A 23,947-nucleotide genomic window follows, 5' to 3' on the forward strand; every position below is an offset into this window, starting at 1 on the left:
TGGCAGCAATAAACTCAGCCTCGGTTGTGGAGTTAGCTAATAGCAACAATGGTTTGGATTTTGCTGCTCCAGCTAACAGTGCCACCAGCAACCATGAGTAGCATTCCAGTAGTAGATTGGCTGTTGTCAAGATTACCGCCATGATCAGCTAGTGTTTTAAAGTCCAGTTAAGTCCGGTTTTTTACCTCAAAACAAGGCAACTGGCAACCGCAACTGGTCTAGACCGATCCAGATATTAAGGGACTGCAACCGGACCGCTTTAGACCGGTCCTAATCGGTCCATAATGCGAAAAAGACCGGTCCAGACCAGTTGCAACTGGTCTTTTGTCGTAAAATTTATTACACCACAGAAACTAAATATTACCTCACGTAAATTGCATACGTAGATAGATATTTTAATTCTCCATAGACTGATCAAAAATTTAAGCAATTCCGTGAAGATTTGACTGAGATATGGCAAAAACGGAAAGGATATACATTCAAATTGCATATAAAAATGTTTTTGGCCATATCTCAACCAATTCTTGACCATTTTTGATGATTGGGGGACCTAAAATTAAGTAAAAATGTGTGCGAGTAGGCTCCAACACGTGATGGGACAAAAGACTGGTTGAAACCGGTCTAAACCGGTCTTTTTCGGTTTTTAAATATTTACAAAAACATGGCAACTGGCAACTGGACTGACCACAAATGTGGGCAACTGCAACTGGAAAAAGACCAGACTGTGGTTCAGTCCAGTTCAGTCCTATGTATATTTTCAGTCCTGTAGACTGGACCTGCAAACACTATGATCAGCATTGGAAAATGCATTGAAAAATGTTGGTGCAGGTGTAGAGGCAATGGTGGAGTACTCGATCTGATAATCCAAGGTCCCACGTATATAGTGGAGAAGGTGTTTAACAGCCTTCCAATGGTCAAGCCTGGGATTGGAGTTAAAATGACATAGGACTCCCACTGAATACACAATGTCAGGACATGTTGCGAGAGCCAGATAGAGCAAGCCTCCTGTGGCTTGTATATAGGGTATCTGGCTCATTTCTTCGACCTCCTGTGATGTTTGTGGGGACTGGGACTTTCTGAGCTTTATGTTAGGGTCCATGGAAGTAGTTACCACATTGGAATCAAGCATGTTGAAGCACGAAAGAAGGTCAATAGCATAAGCACATTGGTTGATCCAGAGTTTGCAGTTAGGGTGATCATGGGTGAGGCACACACCAAGAAGGCCGACTGCTGGTCCAAGATGATTGAGACTGAAGTACTCACGAAGTTGGTTGATGACTTTGAGAATGGCCAGCCATGATGCTGATGTGATTGTCATGTCATCAACGTGGACAGGAATTATGATGCAGATCTTATCATGTAGGTAGATGTATATGCAAGGATCTGAGACCATGCACACAAATCTGATCTTGATGAAGACCTCATTTATCTGCTTATGCCAAAGATATGCACCCTGCTTGAGACTGTAAAGACCTTTTAAAAGGCGAGCGACTGGCCATCCATCTCCAGGGTATTTGACAGTGTCAGGTACAGGATGGGCAGGAAATCCATCAGGGAGATTCATATAAATCTCCATTTCTTCAGGCATAACATCATGCAGAAATGTGGTGCTAATGTCAACCGACTCTAGGTGCATATCCTTGACTGCTGCAAGAGCAAGAATGTTGCAGATAGCATTCCAGCCTGCTGTCAGTGTGAAGGTTTCATTGAAGTCGACACCAGGGCATTGACTATAGCCTTGAGCAACTACACAAGCTTTGAACTTATTGAGGGTGCCGTCTGGAAGGTGTTTAACCTTGAACACCCAACATGAGCCAATTGACTTCTTTCCGGCAGGAAGATATACAATGCGCCAGGTGCTGTTCCTCTCAATTGTGTTCATCTCCAAACACATCGCAGTGTACCACTCCTCAGAGTGATCACTTCTCATGGCTTCTCAATAGTTGCATGGATTGGTGTCATGGGCGCCAACTTTCATTGCACAGGTAGATGATTGCAATGTCGTGGAAAAAGCACTGTATCCCCCCGAATTGGTTCCATTCTCGATGAATGTACATCCAGCCATCATGAGAGCTTCATCAGACACAAGATTGAGGTTGAAATTCACCTCCTGCTTGCCAAATTCATCAGTGGGGCCAACAGATGCATCCCAAAGCAGCTTATCAGCATCATTGTTAACAAGGATGGGAAGGGCTGGAGCAGGAACATTGGGCACAAGGTTATGCAGTCTTTAGCATCTGCTTGATGCTGGATTGAGGAATAATAGTCCTCATATCTCTGGGCAGGTTTGCAAGTGCAAGGGCCAGTAGGGAGCTCTAGTGTTCGCAAGTTCAGTTCAGTCCGGTTTTTTGCCCCCAAAATGCACAACCATGGACCACAACCAGTCTAGGACCAGCCCAGATATTGAGGGAACCAAACCAAACCACCTAGGACCAGTCTTTTGCAGTCTATGGAGCTGGTTCAGACTGATCCAGACCGGTTTTTTTGTGTATAATTTATTATACCAATATAAACCATTTGTATCTCAACCATTATTACTCTGAAAAATAAACAGATTATATAAAATAGTAAAGCATGTAAATACCCATCATTCTACCAATTTTTTAAGAGATTTAATGAAGATTTGACACAGCTATGACTGAAACTGAATTACATCTCCTATAGACTCGGGTAAAATATGGATTTGGTTATATCTTCTCAATTCTTAACCATTTTTGATGAAACAAAAACCCAATAAAAGGTAATAAACGTGGTTACAAGGTTATGTAATGCACGTGACTGTTTAACTGGTTGCAACCAATTAAAACCAGTCTTTGAACAGTTTTAAAAGATTTTCGAAATGAGGCAACTGGCAACCGGACCAACCCCAAATTGGGGCAACTGCAACTGAATAAAAGACCAGACCATGGTCTGGTTCAGTTCGGTTCACTGGTTTTTTGTGGTCCTATGGACTGAACCTTTAAACACTAGGGAGCTCAAAAGGAGGAGGAGGAAGAGCATGTTCACAGCAATGATGTGCAGGTGGAGGAGAATCAGCTCCCACCAAAGAAGGCAAATCGTCAGAAGGTGCATTTAAAGCAGATGGGAAAACAGGCTTGTCATCGTCAAACAGGTCTTCATATTCTGGGAGTTCCATGAAATTGGCAAGGGGTGGAGTGAGATCAGAGTTCAAGGAAGACGATTTAGTTGAGGTACCAGGAAACCAGGATTCATTGAATATAACATCACGCGAGATGTAGGTCTTCTTTGAAATTGGATCATAAACCTTCCAACCAGCATGATTTGAAGGGTATCCAATGAAGATGCCCTTGATTGTATGACCTTGCAAACTCTTGCGCTTATCTCGACCAATGAGGACATACACATGGCAGCCGAAAATGCAGAGATGGCCACAGCAAGGTTTTCTGCCCTTGAAACCACTGTACAGTGTAGAACCTTTCAGAAGAGCGGCCGTTGGAGAATAGTTGTGTACATGGCAGAATACATTGAGAGCGTCACCCCAGAAGCTCATTGGGAGGTTCACTTCATCAAGCATTGAGGTAAGTGCTTCAGCCATAGTCCAATTATTCCATTCAACAACTCCATTTTGCTGTGGAGTAGCACATGTCGTAAACTCAATTTGAATGCCCTCTGCCATAAGAAACTCAATGAATTCCTTGAGGGTAAACTTGCCCCCTTGATCAATGTGGAAACATTTGATTTTCCGGCCAGTCTGCTTTTCCACAAGAGCCTTGAAGAGTTTGAATGCTCCAAAGACATCACTTTTCTTGGCTATATCATAGACTTCCATCCAACGGAATGCGTCATCAATAAATGTGATCCAATAACGTTTCCCGGAGCGGTTCCATACACTCATGGGACCATGGACATCACTAAAAATGCAATCTAGAGCACTAGTTGCTCTATCAGCAATATGAGGGAATGGGTGCTGGTGTTGCTTTCCAGCTATACATGATTTGCAGATGTTGTTGAGAGGAGCATCTGATGTGAGGACAGTATCCGATGCTAAATCTTCTTCAATGAATCTTTCAAGGCAATCGTGGCCAAGATGGCATAGGCGTTTATGAAGAAGGTTGCGGTCAATGACTGTTCCATGAATGGCAGATATATTGGATGATACATTGGGGACAACGACTGTCCCAGTTGTTAACAAGTCAACGGTTGCAGTGAAAAGAGTTTTGTGATTCTGAATAAAAGACAATTTGGAGCTGCAGATCACAACGGTGAAAGCTCGCTTTGTTGTGAGGGTAAGGACAGATAAAAGATTATTGGCAAGATCTGGTACATGAAGTACATCTGTGATGATAAGATCCTCCAATATCCTGCCATTTGACTGTCGACCCGAAGGCTGGAAATGTACTGATCTCTTCCCAGTCAAATAAACAATATGCCCATTTGCGATATGGACTGGAACACATCAAGGTTTGAAGTCACTTGAAATCCAATTGCGGTGATGTGTCATATGTGCTGTGGCACCAGAGTCTGCATTCCAATGTGTGTCAGCTGAGGCCTTGGTGCTAGCAGAGATACAAACAGCAGATTCAGCCTTGACGGAAGTGCCATCACAGCCTTCTTCAACCTTGGAGGCATTGGACAAGTCTTGGTTTGCACCACGTCCAGCACCATGTCCTCCACAATTCTTCTTCTTCTTCTTTCCCCAGATGCAGGCAATTTCTGAGCACTGCTACAAGCCTCGATATAGCTAGCACAGTCACATTGCATGTGTGGACCGCCACACCAATGACATTTAATCTCTCGAGCAGCACCAATGATGGCAGCGGCCTCAATCTCAGCCTGAGTGCCTCGACGTTGAGTCTCTTCAATGTGAAAGGCTTCCAAGACGGCATCCTTCATGAGAGTTGATAAGAGGAAGACAGAGGATATAAGGGGTTGTGGTCCTCATGAGGAAGAGTGTGTATCATGGCCATGATTGCGAGTTCTTCATCAAGTAAGGAGAGGGTGTATTGTGGTTCTTTGGGGCAAAGATTGATGACAGTTTGCATAGCCCCTTCAACACGAGCAGTTAGTTGAGTGAGGGTTTCGTCTTCTTTGAGGCAAATGGAAAAGAGGTCAGAGAGAGAGTTGAAGCAGGAGTTTGGCACTGATTTATTGTGATTGATGCAAGCTTGTCCCACATCACTTTCGGGTCTTCTTGAATGGACAGTACATGCACTTTGTTCACTTCATCCAACCACTGATAGATTTCTCCAGCTGCCTTCTTGCATCATGTTGCGTAGGCATTGTACGTGGCCACACTGGTTGCAGCAATGTTGGGGGAACTACCAGGGTCAGAGATCATGGTTTCCTTCCCATTGATAATGCAACTGACCCCCAGATACATCATGCAACCATACATCACTGATTCCCATTCATTATAGCTAATGATACTGAGTTTTGCAAGTGGGCTCTTGTGTGAGGTGTCTGTGTCCATAATGACAGGGATTGGTTAGATCAGATAACAATCTGACAGGTGTGTGAATCTTGGGCTGCAATGACAGAGTGGAGCAAGGGATTGGAGGAGAGGGCTGTGACATGTGAGAGTGGAGCCTTTGGGGTGTGTTGGGAGGGGTTCAAGAATGTCTGGGGCTGGGGCCCATAACCTGTTGGATTTGGTGCAGGGAGAGACAGCTTGAGGAACTCCCAAGACAGTGGGATCCAATGGGAACACTGAAGAGTGTAGTTTATAAATGGACTGTTGTCTGTGTATGTTAGATATAAGATCTGAAGTAGACTGGTGACCATTCTGTATATGAGAAGTACCTGCGATATACAGACCGGTAAATCTGAGTTTAAATCCACATACCATGCAGCTCCCATGCCTATTTCCATAAAAGGTTCAATGATTTCTGACCTCCCCTAAACAATAAGCATATGTCACATGACGCACACCATGTCTCCACTGTATTCACAGTCTCTGTTGCATGAAATTGACACATTTTCTCATGAATGACACATCTGTAAAATTTGGAGTGGTTGCATCCAGACTGGACAACTTCTTGGGCTTCTGTACTTCAGCCATTTTGTCACTTACTTCTTGTTGCATACAGCTATCTGTTCTTCCTTTTCCCTCCTCATTTGAGTAGATAGCTTATATACACATGAAATACATTCAATGTTGAAGAAAAACACAAGGATGAATATAAATATATCAGCTGCGCTTCTGGGTGCATAGCTGAAAGATGATATTGCATTGGACACAGGGCCATAGAAAAAAGCAAATCATAGACCAGGAAGATTTGGCATGGGCCAGACCAGATTGTTAAGAGGAGGTCAAAAATCATTGAACCTTTTATGGAAACTGGCATGGGAGCTGCGTGGTATGGGGATTTAAACTCAGACAGACCAGCCTGTATATCGAAGTTCTCATATACTATCAGTGACCAGGAGTTTGATATGCTTCAGGAGTTTGAAATCCGTGTTTTCCTTCCTCAATATTGACACAGGCATTCTGGGATTTTTTTCTGGACTAATTATGACTCTCACCAATATGAATATCAATTTTTTTTTCTGCAACAACTGAGTCTGATGAGCACAGGATTTTGAAAGGTGGTTTTCATCCCATCAAAATGTGTGATGTATGCAAATGTTTTCTAAGATCTAATCCGATCCTTTGCATGAAACTCTCTAAAAATTTGCAGACATATACTAGTAAATGAGGTGACCTCAAATACGAAATTTTGAGCAGAAATATGAAGAACTAAGTTTACAGTTCAATGAGCTTTGATTCTTTGTCTGGTGAGTGTGACAAGTGTGATCTAAGGCTTCAAAATTTGAACCCTGACAGTAACATCACCTATCAAAATTCTGACAGTTGTATGTGAATTAGCTGTGACAACCACTTCAATCTCCCAAAACAATTGACTTCGACGACTGGCAAGCCTCTGTCAGCTTCCACCACTGTGCAATAAAAAATTTAAAATACATTCATGTTCATGAGATACACATTCACAACCCCACAAAATTTGGAGGCCTGGAGTGTAGCGGTTGTGGCATAATATAGCCAAAGGTCAAATCAATTCAAACTCCTGGTCACTGATAGTACAGGCTGGTCATGAGCCTATATCTGAAGTAAATGGACAACAGTGAACTACAGTACAGTCATCCACCAGCCAATGAGATGCCACCATCATTTGAGACACTTTTGCCTACCTAATATCTCACTCAATACTACACCAACTTTTACAAAACAAATATTAACATGTAGTAAAAGCTCATATCTGCCACTCTACAAAGTTTGGATGCAATCAAGGCAATATTGATGATGCTGTGGAGTTTTCAAAATGGACTGTTTTTCAGAAGTAGCCGAAATACTAGTGCTTGGAAGTTAGGTTAATTAACTGGAAAATAACCGAGACCAGACCGGACCTAACCGCAAAAAAACCGGACCGTGGTTAGTGGTTAGTCAATTCTGGAAATGAAATAACCGGTTATTTTGCGGTTAACTAACCGTTAAAAAACCGGTTATGACCGGTTACAACCGACCCTATTTTACCCCTTCAAAACGCATCTAAAAGCATGAGAAACGCTAAAAATCTGACAGAGTTATGGTCAAATCTCTAAATTATTGGCTAAAATAGTAGGCTTTCAAGAATATTATTATAAAATTGTCAATTCTTCACCGAATTTAGCGTTCTTGGGCTTGTTTTAAAGCTACGACGCATGGCAATAATGTTTACTGCAAGGAATATGAGAAATATACGCCGTTTTAATCGATTTTCTATTTTTTCGGTCCTAACCGGTTAGTAACTGCAACTAACCGGTTTTCATCGGTTATCTTCGGTCCAGTTAGGTTATTTTGGGTCTGGGAACGAACCCTAACCGGTCTCGGTCTCGGTTAGAGCCCCTGGGCACCCAATAACCTAACCTAACCAGACTTTCAAACACTACGAAATACAGTCACACCACTCATTGAGACACCCATAATATTGGTTTTTCTTCATGAAAAGTTGTTCAAACATTCTGAAACTTGGCACAGTTATAAAAGGGTATTTATCTCAGAATTTTATATAGTCTAATTGTTCAAAGGTGATTGAAGGTCTGTAAGTTTGAATGATGAGGCATAAGCTAGGCAAAACAGGGTTCCTCTGGCGTGTGAAACTGCGCCTCGGGAACCCGCGAAATCTATTTTGTAGCCTCGGTGTCCTATTACCTATGATGTATGTGAGGGAAGGGAAAGGGAAGGAGATGTTGGTGGATAGTCTGTTGGAAAGAAAGAGAAAAAGAAAAAAAAGGGGGGGAAAAATAAAGTTGAGTTGAGCGTATGGGACTGGAGCGATGTTGTGAGAGGTCAAAATAGAAAGCAAGTCCAAGAAAAAGTCTGTGTGAAAAAATACTAGTCCAATTTTGAAACTGTAGATGTCAATCAGGTGTTAGCTGGTTGGTGCGCGGGGCGCCCAAATAACATGGCCTGAAGGAGGACGGGATTCTTTCTGATGTAGATCTGAAAGGTATCCGATGCCCATCGTCCAATAGCTTGAATGACATTAGGAGGTACACCTGCTTCAGCAAGCGAAGTGGCACCTCCTGCACGCATGAATTGACCTGCTATATCGGAGGGGAAAAAATGACGGAGTCGCTTGATGAACCAGGAATGGGTCGGTACAATACCAGACTCACGCGGCCAGAGTTCAGGCTTGAGTGGGTGAAAGTGATCCCGGGAGGTGAGATATGATTTGAAGAAGGTGTGGGGGCTGGTTGGTAATGCAGTTCGTTCGATAATGACTAGATTTCCTTCATAAGTGCGGTCGGCCTTATGGCCAGGCAACAAAAATGAATAGGACTTAGTGGTGATGTCGACAGTGTGTCGCAAGATGACTTTGCGATAATTGCGGCGTGCCACGCTGTCTGGGAAAGTGAGCTCGCCAAGACGCATGAGTCCATGGAATCCCGTGAGTAACATTGCAAGGAAAAGTTTGTCGTCATGTTTAGTGGAAGTCCCCAAGGCGGAAACGACAGTTTTGAGATCATCGGTGGATAGGGGACGTTTGCGTTTGACAGGTGTTCCAAAGCAACATTGACAACCTGTCATAGTTCTTGACACGAGCATTGAGTTGCGAGATTTCCGTACATCAGGGAAAAAAGGTTCAAGTTGATTGCAGATTCCTGACAGGTAAGAGTTGACCGAACTGGGTTTGATATGGGATGACATATAAACAACGAAGAAACTTAGAGTTTGTTCTGTTGGTTGGATGTTGAAATTGTGAATTTTGCAGAAAGTAAGGTAGGAGTTCAAAGCAGATGTGTATGTGATGTGAGATGAGTTGTCGATTGAAAACCCCAAGGCAATGGACCGTTCATGAACAAGTCTGTCAATGGTCCAAGGCTCTCGTTGGGGTTGGCGAGAGCCATGCGATATTGAGATCATTTTTTGATTACCCCCAGCAGTAATGATCAAGGGGGCTGTAAGGATAAATGACAACATACACTTCTGGGCAAGAATCGACTGATGTCGGGGGCAGGTTCACTGTGCAGAGGGACAATCAGGTCCTTTGTGCCCACCTTTTGAACACTTGTTGCACACATGAAGTTGACGACACTGGCTGCTGTCAAGCAAGCACAGGTTGTCATTCCATCGATTGCATGCTTCTTGTTTCTTGCGAGATGATGGGTTTTTTGTGGCAAGAGATGCGCGTTGAACAACTGCTGCACCAATTGAATCCATGTGCGCAGCTTTGAGATCTGCAAATTTGTTGAAGTCTGTAAGTTCCAGATCACGGCGACTCCCAATGCGGCGGCAGACAGCTTTGTCGAAGAGAATAACTCGGTCATGGAAATGGATGTCAGTTGCAGCAAACAATCCGACAATGTATTCAGCATAATCAACAAGTTCCCCAGCATGATGGGGAAAAGCTGTGGATGTCGCACGAGAAGTCTTATTCCAAGAGATTGTCCACTCCCCAGCGCTCGAGACCACCTTGGTTGGAGCCACCGTTCCAAACTTAATCTCAACTTCTCCGATGGATTCAACTCGCTCGTCATTATTTGAAGTTGAGTAATATCCTGAAAGAACAGCGTCGAGATTGACTGCACGACCAGCAAGGATGTTTGTCCACTCGGAGTCAGGAAACTCTGGGCAAGAGGGAGAGTTGATAAGGGATTGTTTCGTACCCTTTGGATCGATGGCATATAATTTGAGCAGGTCGAGGGTAGCGGTGAGGCTAGGAGATAAAGTGACGTTCCGGATGAAGTTGGAAACAATCCATGGATATTGTGAGTCGTCTGGCTTAGCGCGTTTTAGTGTTCGCAAGTTCAGTTCAGTCCGGTTTTTTGCCCCCAAAACGCGCAACCGTGGACCGCAACCGGTCTAGGACCGACCCAGATATTGAGGGAACCGAACCGAACCACCTAGGACCGGTCTTTTGCGGTCTATGGAGCCGGTTCAGACCGATCCAGACCGGTTTTTTTGCATATAATTTATTATACCAATATAAACCATTTGTATCTTGACTATTATTACTCTGAAAAATAAATGGGTTATATAAAATAGTAAAGCATGTAAATACCTGTCATTCTACCAATTTTGAAGAGATTTAATGAAGATTTGACATAGCTATGACTGAAACCAAATTACATCTCATAGAGACTCGGGTAAAATATGGATTTGGTTATATCTTTCTCAATTCTTAACCGTTTTTGATGAAACAAAAACCCAATAAAAGGCAATAAACGTGGTTACAAGGCTATGTAACGCACGTGACCTTTTAACCGGTTGCAACCGATTAAAACCGGTCTTTGAACGGTTTTAAAAGATTTTCGAAATGAGGCAACCAGCAACCGGACCAACCCCAAATTGGGGCAACTGCAACCGAAAAAAAGACCGGACCATGGTCCGGTTCAGTTCGGTCCACCGGTTTTTTGCGGTCCTATGGACTGAACCTTTAAACACTAGCGTGTTTCGTCGATGCTGGTGATTCAGGTTCAGGTTCCCCATCGTCACGATGCTCATCATCTTCTCCTGATCGTTTGTCACCACGTTGCTTTGCCTGAGTGAGATGGCGTTTGTGATCTTCAACAATGGATAAGTATCGTGCAAAACTGTCTTCAACAGCTGATAAATCTTCAGGTAAGGCATCAACAAGTGCTGTGTGAATTCGGCTGAGAGCAACTCCTTTCGAGATCTTAGAGGAGCGAAAATCCTCGACCATTTTGCTGCAGAGAGCTTGAGTAGCAACCGCAGCTGGGAAACTCCCAAGTGTACTGTTACCACCTTCAGGTTGCGCTGGGGACATGGATCGGTGCTCGCCAGAACCATGCTCAGGCATACCACTCGGTTGTTGCTGTGTTTCGTCATCCTGATGATCGTTGCGTTCGTTCCCAGCAGTAGAGATAGGAGTATCAAGTGAAGCAGGAATATCATTGCCAGACATAGGTAAATGAGGATTTACAAAGTGAATTCGATGCAACCGGAGGTTGAGATGTGAATGTAAATGTTACCCCTGCCTGGTAGGGTGGTCGAGGTGAGAGGGAGGATTGCTCAACTCCACTCTCGCACCTGATATACCTGAGGGGTCTCAGGTGTGTGACTCGCTCACACTGGATCGCTGGTTTCAGAAACCAGGAGTATCTCGGGGAGAGGAGATGTTACGTCCCCAGGCACCCGTGCGCCCGATTAGACTACTGTAAACAATAATTCTAAACTCGATTTTGTAGTGAAAGGTTGTGCTTAAATTTGTTGAAGCTAATTTTTCAATTTCAGTGTATCATTAGCTGGTGGATGACTATAGGTCATGTGTGAAAAGAGTGGGTCCATATGGGCACAGCAGGACGAATCATAATACTCAACAGAATGGGTACACTTATACTCTCACAGCTCCAATTTGATTACAGATGCTCCTGTGTATGTATGTGATACAGAATTCTAAATGTATGACCAGCTGACTCCAGCCATATCCATTTTATACTTTGTAGATTGCTGCTGACAAATATTGTGGTATTTCGACTGACTGTTTGGCCAATGTGACGTGTGACAGCCTCGAACAGTCAGGAGGCATGTTCAAAATCGGGATCACTGTGTGACATAGCAATGAAAGTGTTTGGCCAGCGACAAGTGTTTGTTGAGCAGTTGATATGGCATCTGGCAGCAACCTTCTTGCCTCCTCCAAGCCTCCTCCACAACCGCTCATCCAGTGCAACTCTCTCCTGATTGTGGCCAAAAAATTCTAGATCCCTATAATTTGACATTTATATCCTGTTTGGATGCCTATAGAAGTTGTGTAAAAGCATATTTAGTGGATGGTATATAGTTTTGTAATAGTTGTACACCATGCAGCAGAGAAAATTTAGTTTTTTTTCCTTTTTAGGGTAAAATGTCACTCTATTCAACCTTCCAAGTGACCTGTGACAAGTGCCAGATCCGGGGTGAACGAAATGCAACACACACCCCAGATTAGGACAATCGGAAGTAGGACACACCAAAGTGTAGTATGACACAGTGGGACAATGAGTGACACACAGGTGAGCCCAATGTGTTGCCTTTTGCAAAGGTGTGTTACACTTCTACCTTTCATGTGTCATAAGTATACTAATTACCACAGAGTTGTGATGGTATGATGACTTGTGTTGTACTTTACATTTAAGTACCCTGTACGCAGCTCATAGGTAATTCAATTCGTCAATGTCTAAGTCCTATGACAGCCATTCAATAATGCAAATTGGCTCTTGTGGGGGTGCTTTCGCTTTAGAGCGCCAAGTCCCTTGAGGTAGTATATCTCTCTTGTCGACCTCGTTCCTCCCCCGCTTCCTATGCTTTCCCTGTGCAGCCACACCAGTCGATGTACCTGGGGTTATGGCAGCCACAGCCTTCACTGGTGAAGAAGACAGCAGGGCTGGTGACAACGGAAGTGGTGAAGAAGGTGGCAGGGGTGAAGGCGGTGGCAGAGACAATGACGGAGGAGGTAAGAATGTGTCAGGGAAGTTGTACAGCATACCATCGAATGAGAGATCAGTTGCGGGATCGTCACCCCAAAAGCCAGATGTATCGCTGTCAAGCATGAGGTCAATTGGGTTGAGGTTTGTCCAGAAATCCTCGTTATCATTGACAGCATTGATTCCCCCCAAAAATTGGCATGGCACAAGGTCCGAGCTCAAATTCACTACGAGTTTTGTTTTGAGATGAAAGAAACAGTGTTTATTGAACGGATACTTACTACGTGTAGTTAGGTCCTGGAATCCGTCATTGTGAGTGTTTGGTGATTCATCGATGCATCATTATTGATGACGGCGATGTCTGGACATGGATCGATTTGTGAGACAGTAGACCGATGAACAACACAACATATTACATACCATGTTGAACAGCAGAATCCAAGGAGTGTCAATGATCCACCATGGTGTGAACGCAGCCACTCGAGCTGGCATCAGGGAGCAGTGGAGGGTGGTGTGTATGAGGTGTCTTCGACTTCTTCCCTCCACCGGTTTTGAGTTCTTTGAGTTGAGCCTGTAGTTCCTTCCCACGAGCCAATGACTTCCGCCAATTTTCTTTCTCTGCTTCAACTTCATTGGTGAGTGCTTGTGCAAGATCTTGAACTTCACCCAACTCGTGAGCTTTCTGAGTGGTTGTCGAAGGTTGATGTCAAGTGCTTCCTGTTTGACTGTAATCTGACAACCATCGCAGGCACAGTTGGTGGTCTGATCAATGTTGTTAGTGTTTAAAGGTTCAGTCCATAGAACCGCAAAAAACCAGTGGACCGAACTGAACCGGACCATGGTCCAGTCTTTTTTCGGTTGCAGTTGCCCCAATTTGGGGTTGGTCCGGTTGCCGGTTGCCTCATTTCGAAAATCTTTTAAAACCGTTCAAAGACCGGTTTTAATCGGTTGCAACCGGTTAAACGGTTACGTGCGTTACATAGCCTTGTAACCACGTTTATTGCCTTTTATTGGGTTTTTGTTTCATCAAAAACGGTTAAGAATTAAGAAAGATATAACCAAATCCATATTTTACCCGAGTCTCTATGAGATGTAATTCGGTTTCAGTCATAGCTATGTCAAATCTTCATTAAATCTCTTGAAAATTGGTAGAATGATGGGTATTTATATGCTTTACTATTTTATATAACCCGTTTATTTTTCAGAGTAATAATGGTTGAGATACAAATGGTTTATATTGGTATAATAAATTATACACAAAAAAACCGGTCTGGATCGGTCTGAACCGGTATCATGGACCGCAAAAGACCGGTCCTAGGTGGTTCGGTTCGGTTCCCTCAATATCTGGGTTGGTCCTGGACCGGTTGCGGTCCATGGTTGCGCGTTTTCGGGGCAAAAAACCGGACTGAACTGAACCTTTAAACACTAAATGTTGTCACATGCTCGTAACCATTCTTTCAGCGTCTCAGCTTTGATCCAATTGTTGTCCAAAAAAATAGCAGGATGTGAAGTGATAAAATCGGCCAAAAAACACTACTCAGTCTGGTCAGTATCTGTAAGAAAAAACATGTTGATTTATCATACTGTACTTCGAAAGGCCATGATATCCCTGATCGACATCGAGTCAATGAATGCTGCAGGATCCTCATTGCAATGGAAAGGATGATCAGATGGCATGAGTAATTAGATGTAGTGCTGGAGGGCAAGAATCTCGTGGGGGGATAAAAGGAAGCAAAATTTAATGTGGTGCAGCATATTTTATTGAACCTGCATGAACTGGTACATTCAAGACCCAATTAAATATTACAAGGCGGAGTGTCACACTTCAATGGCATGTGTCCACCTTCTTGTTGAATGTGTTGCACTTTCGTATGGTGTGTCATTCTTTTTGTAACGGTGTCGCACTTCATTCAAATGTGTTGCACTTAGTTGTTGTTCTTTGCAATGCAGTGTGTGAGTCATACTCCATATATCCTCTGCCAGATCTATTCAATTCATAGGCCGATGTGATGAGTGACCAAACAGTCAGTCAAAATACCACAGTACCAGCATCACAGGGAAAAACATTTGAGCAAGCACTGGTCCGCTGGATACCTTTACCCATGCTACCCATGCCTCCATGCATGCTGCTAGGAACAAGGGGGGAGCAGGATTTGAATTTGCCATATGGGGCTGGTTAGTTAGTCCAGCTGCCAGGCCGTTAAATTTTTTTAATTTTAAGTACCAATTTCGGGTAATTTATGGACTGGATGAGCTTAGATTAGACTGGTGCACTCTCTGATGTGTTTGACAAGCTCTCCTTACTTACCTGTTCCATTGTCCTTCCAATGATGGAGACACACTTGACACGAACAATGCAGTTGTTCCAGCTGTCATTGTGCAAGAGGTTGGGCTACCTGCAGATGAGATGCTTGATGCAACTGATGCACTGGTTGTTTCAGCCATCATCGCACAAAAAGTTGGCCTACATGCAGATGAGCTAGAAGCCATCAACACAGGAACCGACAGTGGGAATGGGCATGAAACTCACAAATTTGCTATAGATCTCAACATACCCACTGCCTCTGCAAACTCCAACCTGAGAAGCCTACGAGAAGGTTTGAGGAACACCAGTAAATGAAAGCTTGTGAGAGTGTGTGATTGCAGCAAGAGTATAGACAAAGTTGAGGCCAATGACAAAAGCAGAATAATTATCTGCAGATGAAAAGGCTGTGAGACATTGTGGGTAAGTCATTTCTTTTCATGTCATTTTCTGCCTTCTACTCACCACTAACTATGCAGTACCATCTTTTCTGCATTGGACTGGATTATGGTATCAACGACTGGGTTTGTGACCCATCCAAGAGCATAGAAAAAAGCAGAGGAAGGGGCGGCAAACGAAGGCGTGCAGTGTAGATAAGGTAGCAGCTGACACAACGCCCCAATGACACCCAAAACACGGTACCTATTTATAGACTTTACCTATATATGGTAATTTATTCGCACACTGGTCAGTTAGTCCCGCCATAGTGGCCTTACAAAAAAAATCAGCATGATATATTAAATTAAAATTGTGTACCCCCCTTGGCTAGGAAGAGGGCTGTAGTTTGGGAGGAGATGGTGCTTGTGCATAATGTGACACTATGAAACGACACAGCTTTCATGTAAGCCTGTTCAAGACAACACTCACTGACTGACAACAAATTAAAAAATCAGGGTAGAATCTCATCAGCCAATGTCACGGCAGTTGAGGTTCAAGATCATCCATGCCTTTTCTGATTACTTTTACTTAGATTGTGGGCATGCTGGGCAGTGGGTGGGTGATAATGGGAATGGGAATAGCTGTTGTGATCCATTTAATACATGGCAAAAGATATGTAAGCATTGTTTGTAAATCTCTCCTTGCTATTCTCATATGGGATTAGTCATACTCATTCGATCCTGCTACAGGCTTGACTGATACGCAGAAGGGGCTCATGTTGGGAGGTATGGCTTCCTTCTCTTTTTCATGGCGGCATATACTTCACGATGAAGGTTAACACCTCTTATGGACCGAACAATCCAACCCCTCCAACCTCAACAGTATAGTATGGCCATGTGCAGCTTTGTCTGTTGAGGTTTGTTGTTCTTCCATCGTCATTACTAAAACCTTTCTATGTGGCAGCTGTTCTGGTCCAGACCAGGAGGTGACGTCTCCAACACTCTTCCTCAGCTTCACAATGTCACATACCACTTTAATCAGTGTGGTGTTAGTGCGATTGCATTACAGCCTGAGTGGTGTGCTTTGAGAGCTGGGGCTTGTGACCTGTTCGCATGAGGGGGGGGATGGGGGTTATTGCTCCAATAGATTGCATGTAGTCATGAATTTTGGGCAGATTTGTACAATACATGTGGCTTCGAACCCTGCCCAAAAGTATTGTAGTATAAATGAAAGTATTGGCATAGCATGCCAGGACTCAAACACTCACTCCCTCTGCCAAGCGACATCATGGGCTTCTTGTATCTTCCTTGACGTCGACTGCTCAAGCTCACTCTCTGTGTATCATGGCTTCGAGGACTCTTGGTGAAGAGTACCTAGTGGTTCTAGCTGGACTCTACGGGATTGCTACAGGACTCAGTCAATTCCAATTGAAGCAGGGATTCGCCGGAATGATCAACTACACGATGATCCCAACTTTCTGGGTACTTCTTGTTCCTTACTCAGAGACTTCTTGAATTGCCTCACTTGACAACTAGTCTCAAAGGCATCTAAGGAAGTCTTGGCTATCTTGGTCTCTAGGTGCAATGGCATCGATGCTGAGCCACTCTTTTTCATTGCAGGAAATGGAAATGTTGAAGAGAAAACACAAAACCACCTAACCTTCATCATAAATTCCTTGAAGGCCATACGTGAACAAGATGCTATAGGCTCTCAGAAAAATTCTCACTGGCTTGAAGATGCTCTGATTCACAAGATGCTTGAGTTTTCTTGGGCTAAAGTTTGGATGAAGCTTTCACACAAGCAGGTTGAACATTTTCTGGACTGTGCTGGGCCGCAAATTTCAAACTACGAGAATGCTCGCCGCAGCGATGAATTTAATCCTTTCAACAACCAGGCCATCTGTTACAGTTGTTAAGCGTAACGGGCAGTTATGTTAAGCTTTCAAGTTCAATTGTTCGTTCATCTACCACAGTTCTCATCATTGAGACAAAGTGGGTCACTACAATGTTCGCTTTGCCCTTAAAGCGACACAGTAGGTTCTAGTAGCCTTGTACCTCAATGGGTGAAACAAGGTTCTATGATACACTGACTTCTGTTAAGTCAAACATGTATTAAGTCTTCGATGTTGAAGACTTATCGTCAAAGTTTCTAAAGAGACTCTAGGTTGAAAGACTTATAGAGTTCGAGGGTGATCTTAATTCTGAGGTATCTGAGGGAGAACTAAGTTTGTATTGCCTAGGTTCAAGCTACCAAATACAAACAAAAGTATCCTACTTATATACTAAAGATATGAGTCAAAAGTACGAGTTCGTATGACTTGTGTAGAGTCATACGAGTCATATCTAGTCTATAAGAGTTGTATGACCCCAAAGGAGTCATATGAATCTATCTAAGTCATAAAAGAAATCTGGCTGGAGTGCGTGTCTAGAACTGTCCAGTATGGTCTAGATATGTCTTAGAAATATGTAAGTGTCTATACGTTTATAAGAGAAAAGAGTCTGTAGCACCATCTCTCTTCTGATAGATACCCTAGATGCTCTCTTACTAGTGTTTGAAAGTCCGGTTCGGTCCGGTTTTTTGATGCCCAGGGGTGTTAACCATAACCGTAACCGGTCTGCCTTTTCCCCAGAAGTCAAAAGACCAGACCGGACCGCAAAAAGACCACAGACCGCGGTTTTTTGCGGTCTATAGACCGGTTTCGGTCTGCATCAGTTTTAACCGGTTTATGACCGGTCTTTAGGCCAATATTTTAAAATTATGAATCGGTAAATTTATTAACATCTCTAATAGCTTCAAAACGAGCCCAAGAACGTTAAATTCCGTTAGGTATTGGTGCTTCTATAAAATAAGTCTGGTACATCTATTATTCCCAAAAGTAATTTACATTTTAATTCATATCTCTCTCGTTTTTTTACCAAATCGTACGTTCTTGGGTGCGTTTTAAAGGGTATTTAAGGGGCTACAAAAAACCGGTCCAAACCGGTCAAGACCGGTTCACGTTAACCGGTCTTTTTGCGGTCTTTACATTTCAAAAATAAAAGACCGTAACCGCAGGTCCGGTCTTTTGCGGTCTTGGTCCGGTCTGGTTACGGTCTTTTTCCAGTCACGAGACCGGACTTCCAAACACTATCTCTTACACTTCAGTCATGAACAATATCTACATCAATGTTACTTCAAATACCTCCTGAAGCTATTCAAACTTTTGCATTGCTACTGGCAGCACGACATCATTCAGGAGGAGCGAGAAATTTGCTTGAGCAGTGGGAGGGTGTGCTCCAAAATACCAGTGTGTATCATCTACTAATTTTCAATGTCAAGACTCACTTCCCTGCCCTACACAGTTTAGATTTCCAACCAGGTGGTCTGGCAAGAATGATTGATAAGGTCCTTTCACCATATCATTCTTGCACCAATAGTGACAATCTCCCATACACATGAAGGTGCCCTAAAATTTTTGTTTGAAGGAATTCCACAAGTAAGAGCTGTGCCCTCCAAAAGCCACTCAATGTCGCTGGACATATCTCCATCCCACATATCATCCCTTTTATTGACTTTGAACCTGCACGCACCAGCTGCTCAATGCAAAACATTGACCAAGACAGTATACTGAAATCTTTGTAACAAGCACTCAGCAAAACTCTACAGCTCACAGACTCACCTCACCTTCACTACTGTGGCTTGTCACTGAGGCCACCTTGCTTGCTTTTCTTGACACTTTGCTGGTGAGGCTTTGGTTGCAAACCTTCTATTACATAGGGGTATCAAAGCTCTCCTGTTGCACTTGTCAGGCACTGATAAAGTCATAACGATACTCTCCGGAGACCGAAAAATCGTGAGATGAGAATGCCCATCAATAACTATGGAACCCATGACAAGACCTACCAGTTTTTCAACCAATCTCTGAAGATACTCGACTCCAAAATGACATTGAAAACAAACTTCTTGCTTTCTTCAGGTCTTCAGTTAGTGCATGTGTATGTCAATGATTATTCGGAGATAATCTAACAATCATGTTACATGACAATAGTATGTAGACTGGGACTTTTCGTGGGTATGAGCTACCTAAACTACATAACTGTCCTGCCGTTTATGCCCGCTTTCGTGACTTTCCATTTGTAACACTAATCAGGACTTTCAGGGGAGCCCATGGCTTAACCCTTACAAGTGTAGGAACTTAATCGCTTCTTTTACTCCCTGAGCTACCTTATCACTGCACCTAGATCTCACGGCACACCATCATGTGGCTATCGCCAGCAGGCATTCTTGTGGGGAAACCCCCTAACCCTGTAAGACTAACCCCATTTGACCTTAGTTCTTTCCTCAAGCAGAGGCCTCACGCCCCCTAAGATTTTCGTTCAAGCCTAATCGGTAGATGTGTGGAATAACCCAACCCTTTGGCATATTGGTGTTTGTTGATCGGCAAGGGGACTGGTTTACCAGCCTCGACTCTGTGATTTTCGCACATCATTTGTCAGCCACAAGGGCCTGTCCCACGCCTTCCAGTCTGCTTCTTCGGCATATCTTCTTTTTCCAAGATAAGAGGAGTAAATGTGGCCATGATATCATTGTGATCGGGGGGCGTGGGTATGTCATATTCGGCATCAGGGTTTATACAACAGACTGTGTCACCTTCCCATACACCTGACCCGTCTCGGCGTCTCCTGGGGGCATTGAATGCACATGGTGTCTAAGTTGTTTTCCACATGCGGGGGATTGAACTTGAGACCTTGCGGACCCAAGCCAGACAAACGATGGTGCCACCTGAGCCACCGTGCCCCTTCAGTTAGTACATACATCAATGAGCCAGCATGCAAAGCAGGACATTCAAACTCAACAATTGAATCAGTGGAAAATATTGAAGGTAGGCATTGAATTGATCTTCAGTCTTCCTCTCGACCTGTGGTTCTGCTTAGATTAATTGCTGCTTTGCATCTTGCAGCCACACATTACAGGACACTCGCCAAACACTCACTGTCCTCTCAACCTTGACCTCCACACTTTGCTATTTAGACAGGTATTTACAACCTAGATTTCAGACATTCGAGAAGAGAATAGAATTATCATGCAGTACACAATACAGTCATTTGCATAATTCTGTGAACACCTAAAATTCTTTTTTTGGGTGTGACATGACTTACCTGCCCAAAAAAGACATTTTCCCACATCCTGATAACCATGCCATGGCTCTAGATAAACCTTATATCTGACCATCCGAAGCTACATACTTGTGCTGGCTTAGTACTTTGAAGAGGGTTCAATAGAGACCAGGCCTACTGCTCAATTCAAGCTCAATTAGGTTTGTATCAGAATCATGCACAATTTCTTATGTAAACCATGATAAAGTAATCAATCCTTTGACAAAACCAATAGATCTTCCATAATTGAAAAGGGAGATTTTGAATACATTTCCGCTGGTCAAAATGCGAAAGAACGAGACACAAGGCCTAGCAATACTCAGGGAAAGAGTGTGGTCAATCAGGTGACTTGTCACGTCACGCCCAAAAAAAGAATTTTCGGTGTTCACGGAATTATGCAAACGACTGTAACCAAACTGAGGAGTACTAATTTACCAAAAGATTGGTCTATCGTGAAATTATCAGAGGGTGTCATCATCGTAGCGACGTGAGTCGTCATGTGCGAGAGTGGCAGGAGGTACGGTGAGCGGGATAAAATATTCGTCGTCACGGGTGAGTTGAACGCTTCTTTCCACGCTGACTTCCAACTAGTAAACAGAGATGTTTGGTCAGACGTCGATCGAGGCATCGGTAGTAGTAGTAGTCGGTTTCGACTCTATTTGCCCTACCGCTTGTGATTTTGAACCCTTGCTGATCGAATCTCCACGAGCATGGCCAAGCTAGCGATTTAACAACAAGTGCGACATTCATATGAGTAATTTTGCGTGATGTGGTGATGGTGAAAAAAAGAAACATACAGAGAATCCGTCAGGATCAGGACTTCGTAAGCGTCCACCACCCGAAATCTTGACGGGAACACGATGTTCACCAGATCCACCGCCAGAAGCGCTGCGGGCGTGTCGGAGAACTTGCCGTGTGTTCAACCTTTTGGGCATGTCAAAATCCGCACCGAGCGACGTAGACGAGAGCCTTACGTGACCAATAAAGAGTTGGCATATACTGCGAAGGGGTCAATGGAAAAAAATTAACTGGTCAAGAAAGTACATACGCTTTCCGATTACAAAGTGTAACCCAATAAAAACCAGATTGTTTGGCATAGCTAGCCACTGTGTTTAAGTTGAAGTAAGATGATGGGTTACTCCACATGTTGCCATGCACTTACGCAAATCAAGGAAATAACGGTTCCCGCGCTGACATACAATTAATGAGATCGGGGGGTAATCTTCGAGAAAATACACACCATGTTAACGAACCAGTCTCGAAGGCATAACGGATCAAAGAGTCGATGATTGCGTTCAGACTGCACAGCAGAGGGAAAATCAATCAATGAGGTACGGCAAAGAAAATAGGCACCTACTCTGGCGCCGACGTCCGACTAGTCTGAAGGAGGAAGAACAGTGATCCTGTGATGAGGACATCCACAACCGACGAGAGTGTCAAACCGAGAGTGAAGACCCACTGATAGATAAGATGTGAAGCACGGTCAAGAACAGAAATGAATGGAGATAATTACTCGAAAGTGAGCCCTGAAAAGAGGAAAGCTGTGAAGGATAATCCTGAGAGCATGCTTCCAGATTAGCACAAGCCGAGTCGGCAGGTCAGCAACTCACATTTCTGATGTTGTAACTGTCCAACAAAAAAGAAAACACAATCAGTGAACGTCATAATGACACTCGAGTCTGACAGACTGTACCTGAGGCAGCGGCTGTACGTCGGATGATGGGTCAAAAATGGTCAATGAGGCTAGGGTCTATACCATAAAGAGATTGATTCTTACTGAGCCGAAGAAAGGCAAGTATCACCTGAGCGGAGAGTTATTTATAAGTACGGGCGTGATGAATGAAGATGACGAAACGATTGCGTACAACTGGAATGGTCAGGGCCCAGTTCCGTTTACTGACTGCATCGGTCCGGAGTCAGTGGTTGGGCGATATTGAAACGTATGAGACTGACGCATAAAGATTCTGTGCGCAAAGAAGCTGAAACAATGGAAAATGAGAAGAATGAACGGATATCAGACCCGTAGAATTGACGCACAGATGCACAAAGATCGTCAAGGTTGCCTAAATTTCGATCGGCCTCAATCTGAGCTCCAGAAATTTGCACATACCGTGAAGACAATAGTGAGCTATCGACGCGAACGTTTAAGTCCTAGGACAATAACGAAGCAGCGAATTTACGAACCGCGAGAGTCCTAAATTAAAAATTGAATGACAATAACACAAAAAGGGGAAAAAACTCACGTAGGAATGTAGTGGATCCTCCCCGTGTCGCCAAAGTGGTCGATGAGATAGTTCCATAACGAAGTCCAAATGCAAACGGTGTGGCATGTGTCCAGAAACCTGAAGGGGGAGTCAGATGGGAAATGGCAGCCAGCTGTATGGTACCTACCAAACCCAGAGAACCTGCGCAGAGATGTCAGCAAGGCAGCGTGTAATGACATCGTATTTTTGCACCTACCAGGAGTTTTAAATTGTAGGAGTCCTTGGGGTACAATTTGAAGTATACGATGACTTGCACCGCGACAGTCCCGGCCAAGCTGTGAAATCGGGTAAGGAAATCGGGTCATTGATTGAACGATAGTCCATCAAAAGAAGCTAACATTGAGGCAAAGAGACCGCCAATCATTAGCGCGCCAAAGGTTCTTGGGACATCCACTGCTGCCATTATTGATTGAAGACAAGAGAGAGTGTGGGGAGCAAAGGTCAGGAGAGCGGGGCCGCCGTTATGGACATCTCGGCTTTGGTTTATGTACCGGTGATAGACGCCTTATGTCTGTTTTCGACACCGCCGTGACCTTCGGAAACACCAGGGAGCTTGTCCTTTCTGACGATAAGATTGCCACGGTCGAAAAATGAACAAGGAAACCCATGTGGCGAGCTCCAGATTGGCAAAGTTCAAACTTCATGGCGATCTCCATCACTCGGAAAGGCAAAGGGAAGGAGTTGTGTCGGTGTACCCGGTTAGGTGTCGTTTCATTTCCATCATCGTACTCGCCAATTCATATGATTGTTGTGCTTCCGCTCTAAACTATGAAGCTGAGTGAGAACGCGCCTGCGCAGCCTCCGTTGCAAATTGAGATGTCGGAGGCGGGGTTTCCACTTTCACTGTCTTCCCTGAGGAGATACAACCGTTTAGCTGTTCATCATTACGGCTACCTTTACGTTGTTGTTGACAACTTCAAAATCCGAATATCAGCGCTGTATCCCCTGAATTCGAATCAAGGGCTGGAGAATGTCGGGGAAGACGATACAGCGTCGAGACGAGG

The 23,947-nt window shown here is 43.9% G+C and overlaps 7 protein-coding genes across 7 annotated transcripts; 4 read left to right on the forward strand and 3 right to left on the reverse strand.

Annotated features, from left to right (window-relative positions):
• Positions 1-10,200: 10,200 nt before the first annotated feature.
• Positions 10,201-10,548, forward strand: LACBIDRAFT_308851 (uncharacterized protein; the record flags this gene model as incomplete). The annotated part of the gene is made up of 2 exons (XM_001875698.1): positions 10,201-10,209; positions 10,258-10,548. The coding sequence occupies 2 exons, from the start codon at positions 10,201-10,203 to the stop codon at positions 10,444-10,446; spliced, it is 198 nt and encodes a 65-aa protein (XP_001875733.1). The 3' UTR covers positions 10,447-10,548.
• Positions 10,549-10,877: 329 nt separating this feature from the next.
• Positions 10,878-11,366, reverse strand: LACBIDRAFT_322740 (uncharacterized protein; the record flags this gene model as incomplete). Its single annotated transcript, XM_001876107.1, has 1 exon — positions 10,878-11,366. One exon carries the CDS (start codon positions 11,364-11,366, stop codon positions 10,878-10,880), a length of 489 nt encoding a protein of 162 aa, XP_001876142.1.
• Positions 11,367-12,624: 1,258 nt separating this feature from the next.
• LACBIDRAFT_322741 (uncharacterized protein) lies at positions 12,625-13,704 on the reverse strand (the record flags this gene model as incomplete). Its single annotated transcript, XM_001876108.1, has 3 exons — positions 12,625-13,091; positions 13,146-13,161; positions 13,285-13,704. The coding sequence occupies 3 exons, from the start codon at positions 13,702-13,704 to the stop codon at positions 12,625-12,627; spliced, it is 903 nt and encodes a 300-aa protein (XP_001876143.1).
• Positions 13,705-14,735: 1,031 nt separating this feature from the next.
• Positions 14,736-15,484, forward strand: LACBIDRAFT_308853 (uncharacterized protein; the record flags this gene model as incomplete). Its single annotated transcript, XM_001875699.1, has 4 exons — positions 14,736-14,738; positions 14,794-14,817; positions 14,865-15,039; positions 15,159-15,484. The coding sequence occupies 4 exons, from the start codon at positions 14,736-14,738 to the stop codon at positions 15,482-15,484; spliced, it is 528 nt and encodes a 175-aa protein (XP_001875734.1).
• A 594-nt stretch (positions 15,485-16,078) lies between these two features.
• Positions 16,079-16,660, forward strand: LACBIDRAFT_308854 (glycoside hydrolase family 20 protein; the record flags this gene model as incomplete). The annotated part of the gene is made up of 4 exons (XM_001875700.1): positions 16,079-16,220; positions 16,294-16,329; positions 16,432-16,460; positions 16,508-16,660. The coding sequence occupies 4 exons, from the start codon at positions 16,079-16,081 to the stop codon at positions 16,658-16,660; spliced, it is 360 nt and encodes a 119-aa protein (XP_001875735.1).
• A 3,256-nt stretch (positions 16,661-19,916) lies between these two features.
• Positions 19,917-20,189, forward strand: LACBIDRAFT_308855 (uncharacterized protein; the record flags this gene model as incomplete). Its single annotated transcript, XM_001875701.1, has 1 exon — positions 19,917-20,189. One exon carries the CDS (start codon positions 19,917-19,919, stop codon positions 20,187-20,189), a length of 273 nt encoding a protein of 90 aa, XP_001875736.1.
• Positions 20,190-21,649: 1,460 nt separating this feature from the next.
• LACBIDRAFT_308856 (uncharacterized protein) lies at positions 21,650-23,346 on the reverse strand (the record flags this gene model as incomplete). Its single annotated transcript, XM_001876109.1, has 18 exons — positions 21,650-21,678; positions 21,728-21,785; positions 21,842-21,869; positions 21,920-21,979; positions 22,037-22,137; positions 22,193-22,235; positions 22,290-22,305; positions 22,368-22,384; positions 22,457-22,481; positions 22,535-22,579; positions 22,633-22,643; positions 22,717-22,742; positions 22,790-22,807; positions 22,864-22,873; positions 22,923-23,021; positions 23,071-23,084; positions 23,140-23,218; positions 23,282-23,346. 18 exons carry the CDS (start codon positions 23,344-23,346, stop codon positions 21,650-21,652), a joined length of 744 nt encoding a protein of 247 aa, XP_001876144.1.
• Positions 23,347-23,947: the final 601 nt, after the last annotated feature.

Source organism: Laccaria bicolor, genomic scaffold (genome assembly GCF_000143565.1).
Source record: "Laccaria bicolor S238N-H82 LACBIscaffold_3 genomic scaffold, whole genome shotgun sequence".
NCBI classification, from domain to species: Eukaryota; Fungi; Basidiomycota; class Agaricomycetes; order Agaricales; family Hydnangiaceae; genus Laccaria; species Laccaria bicolor.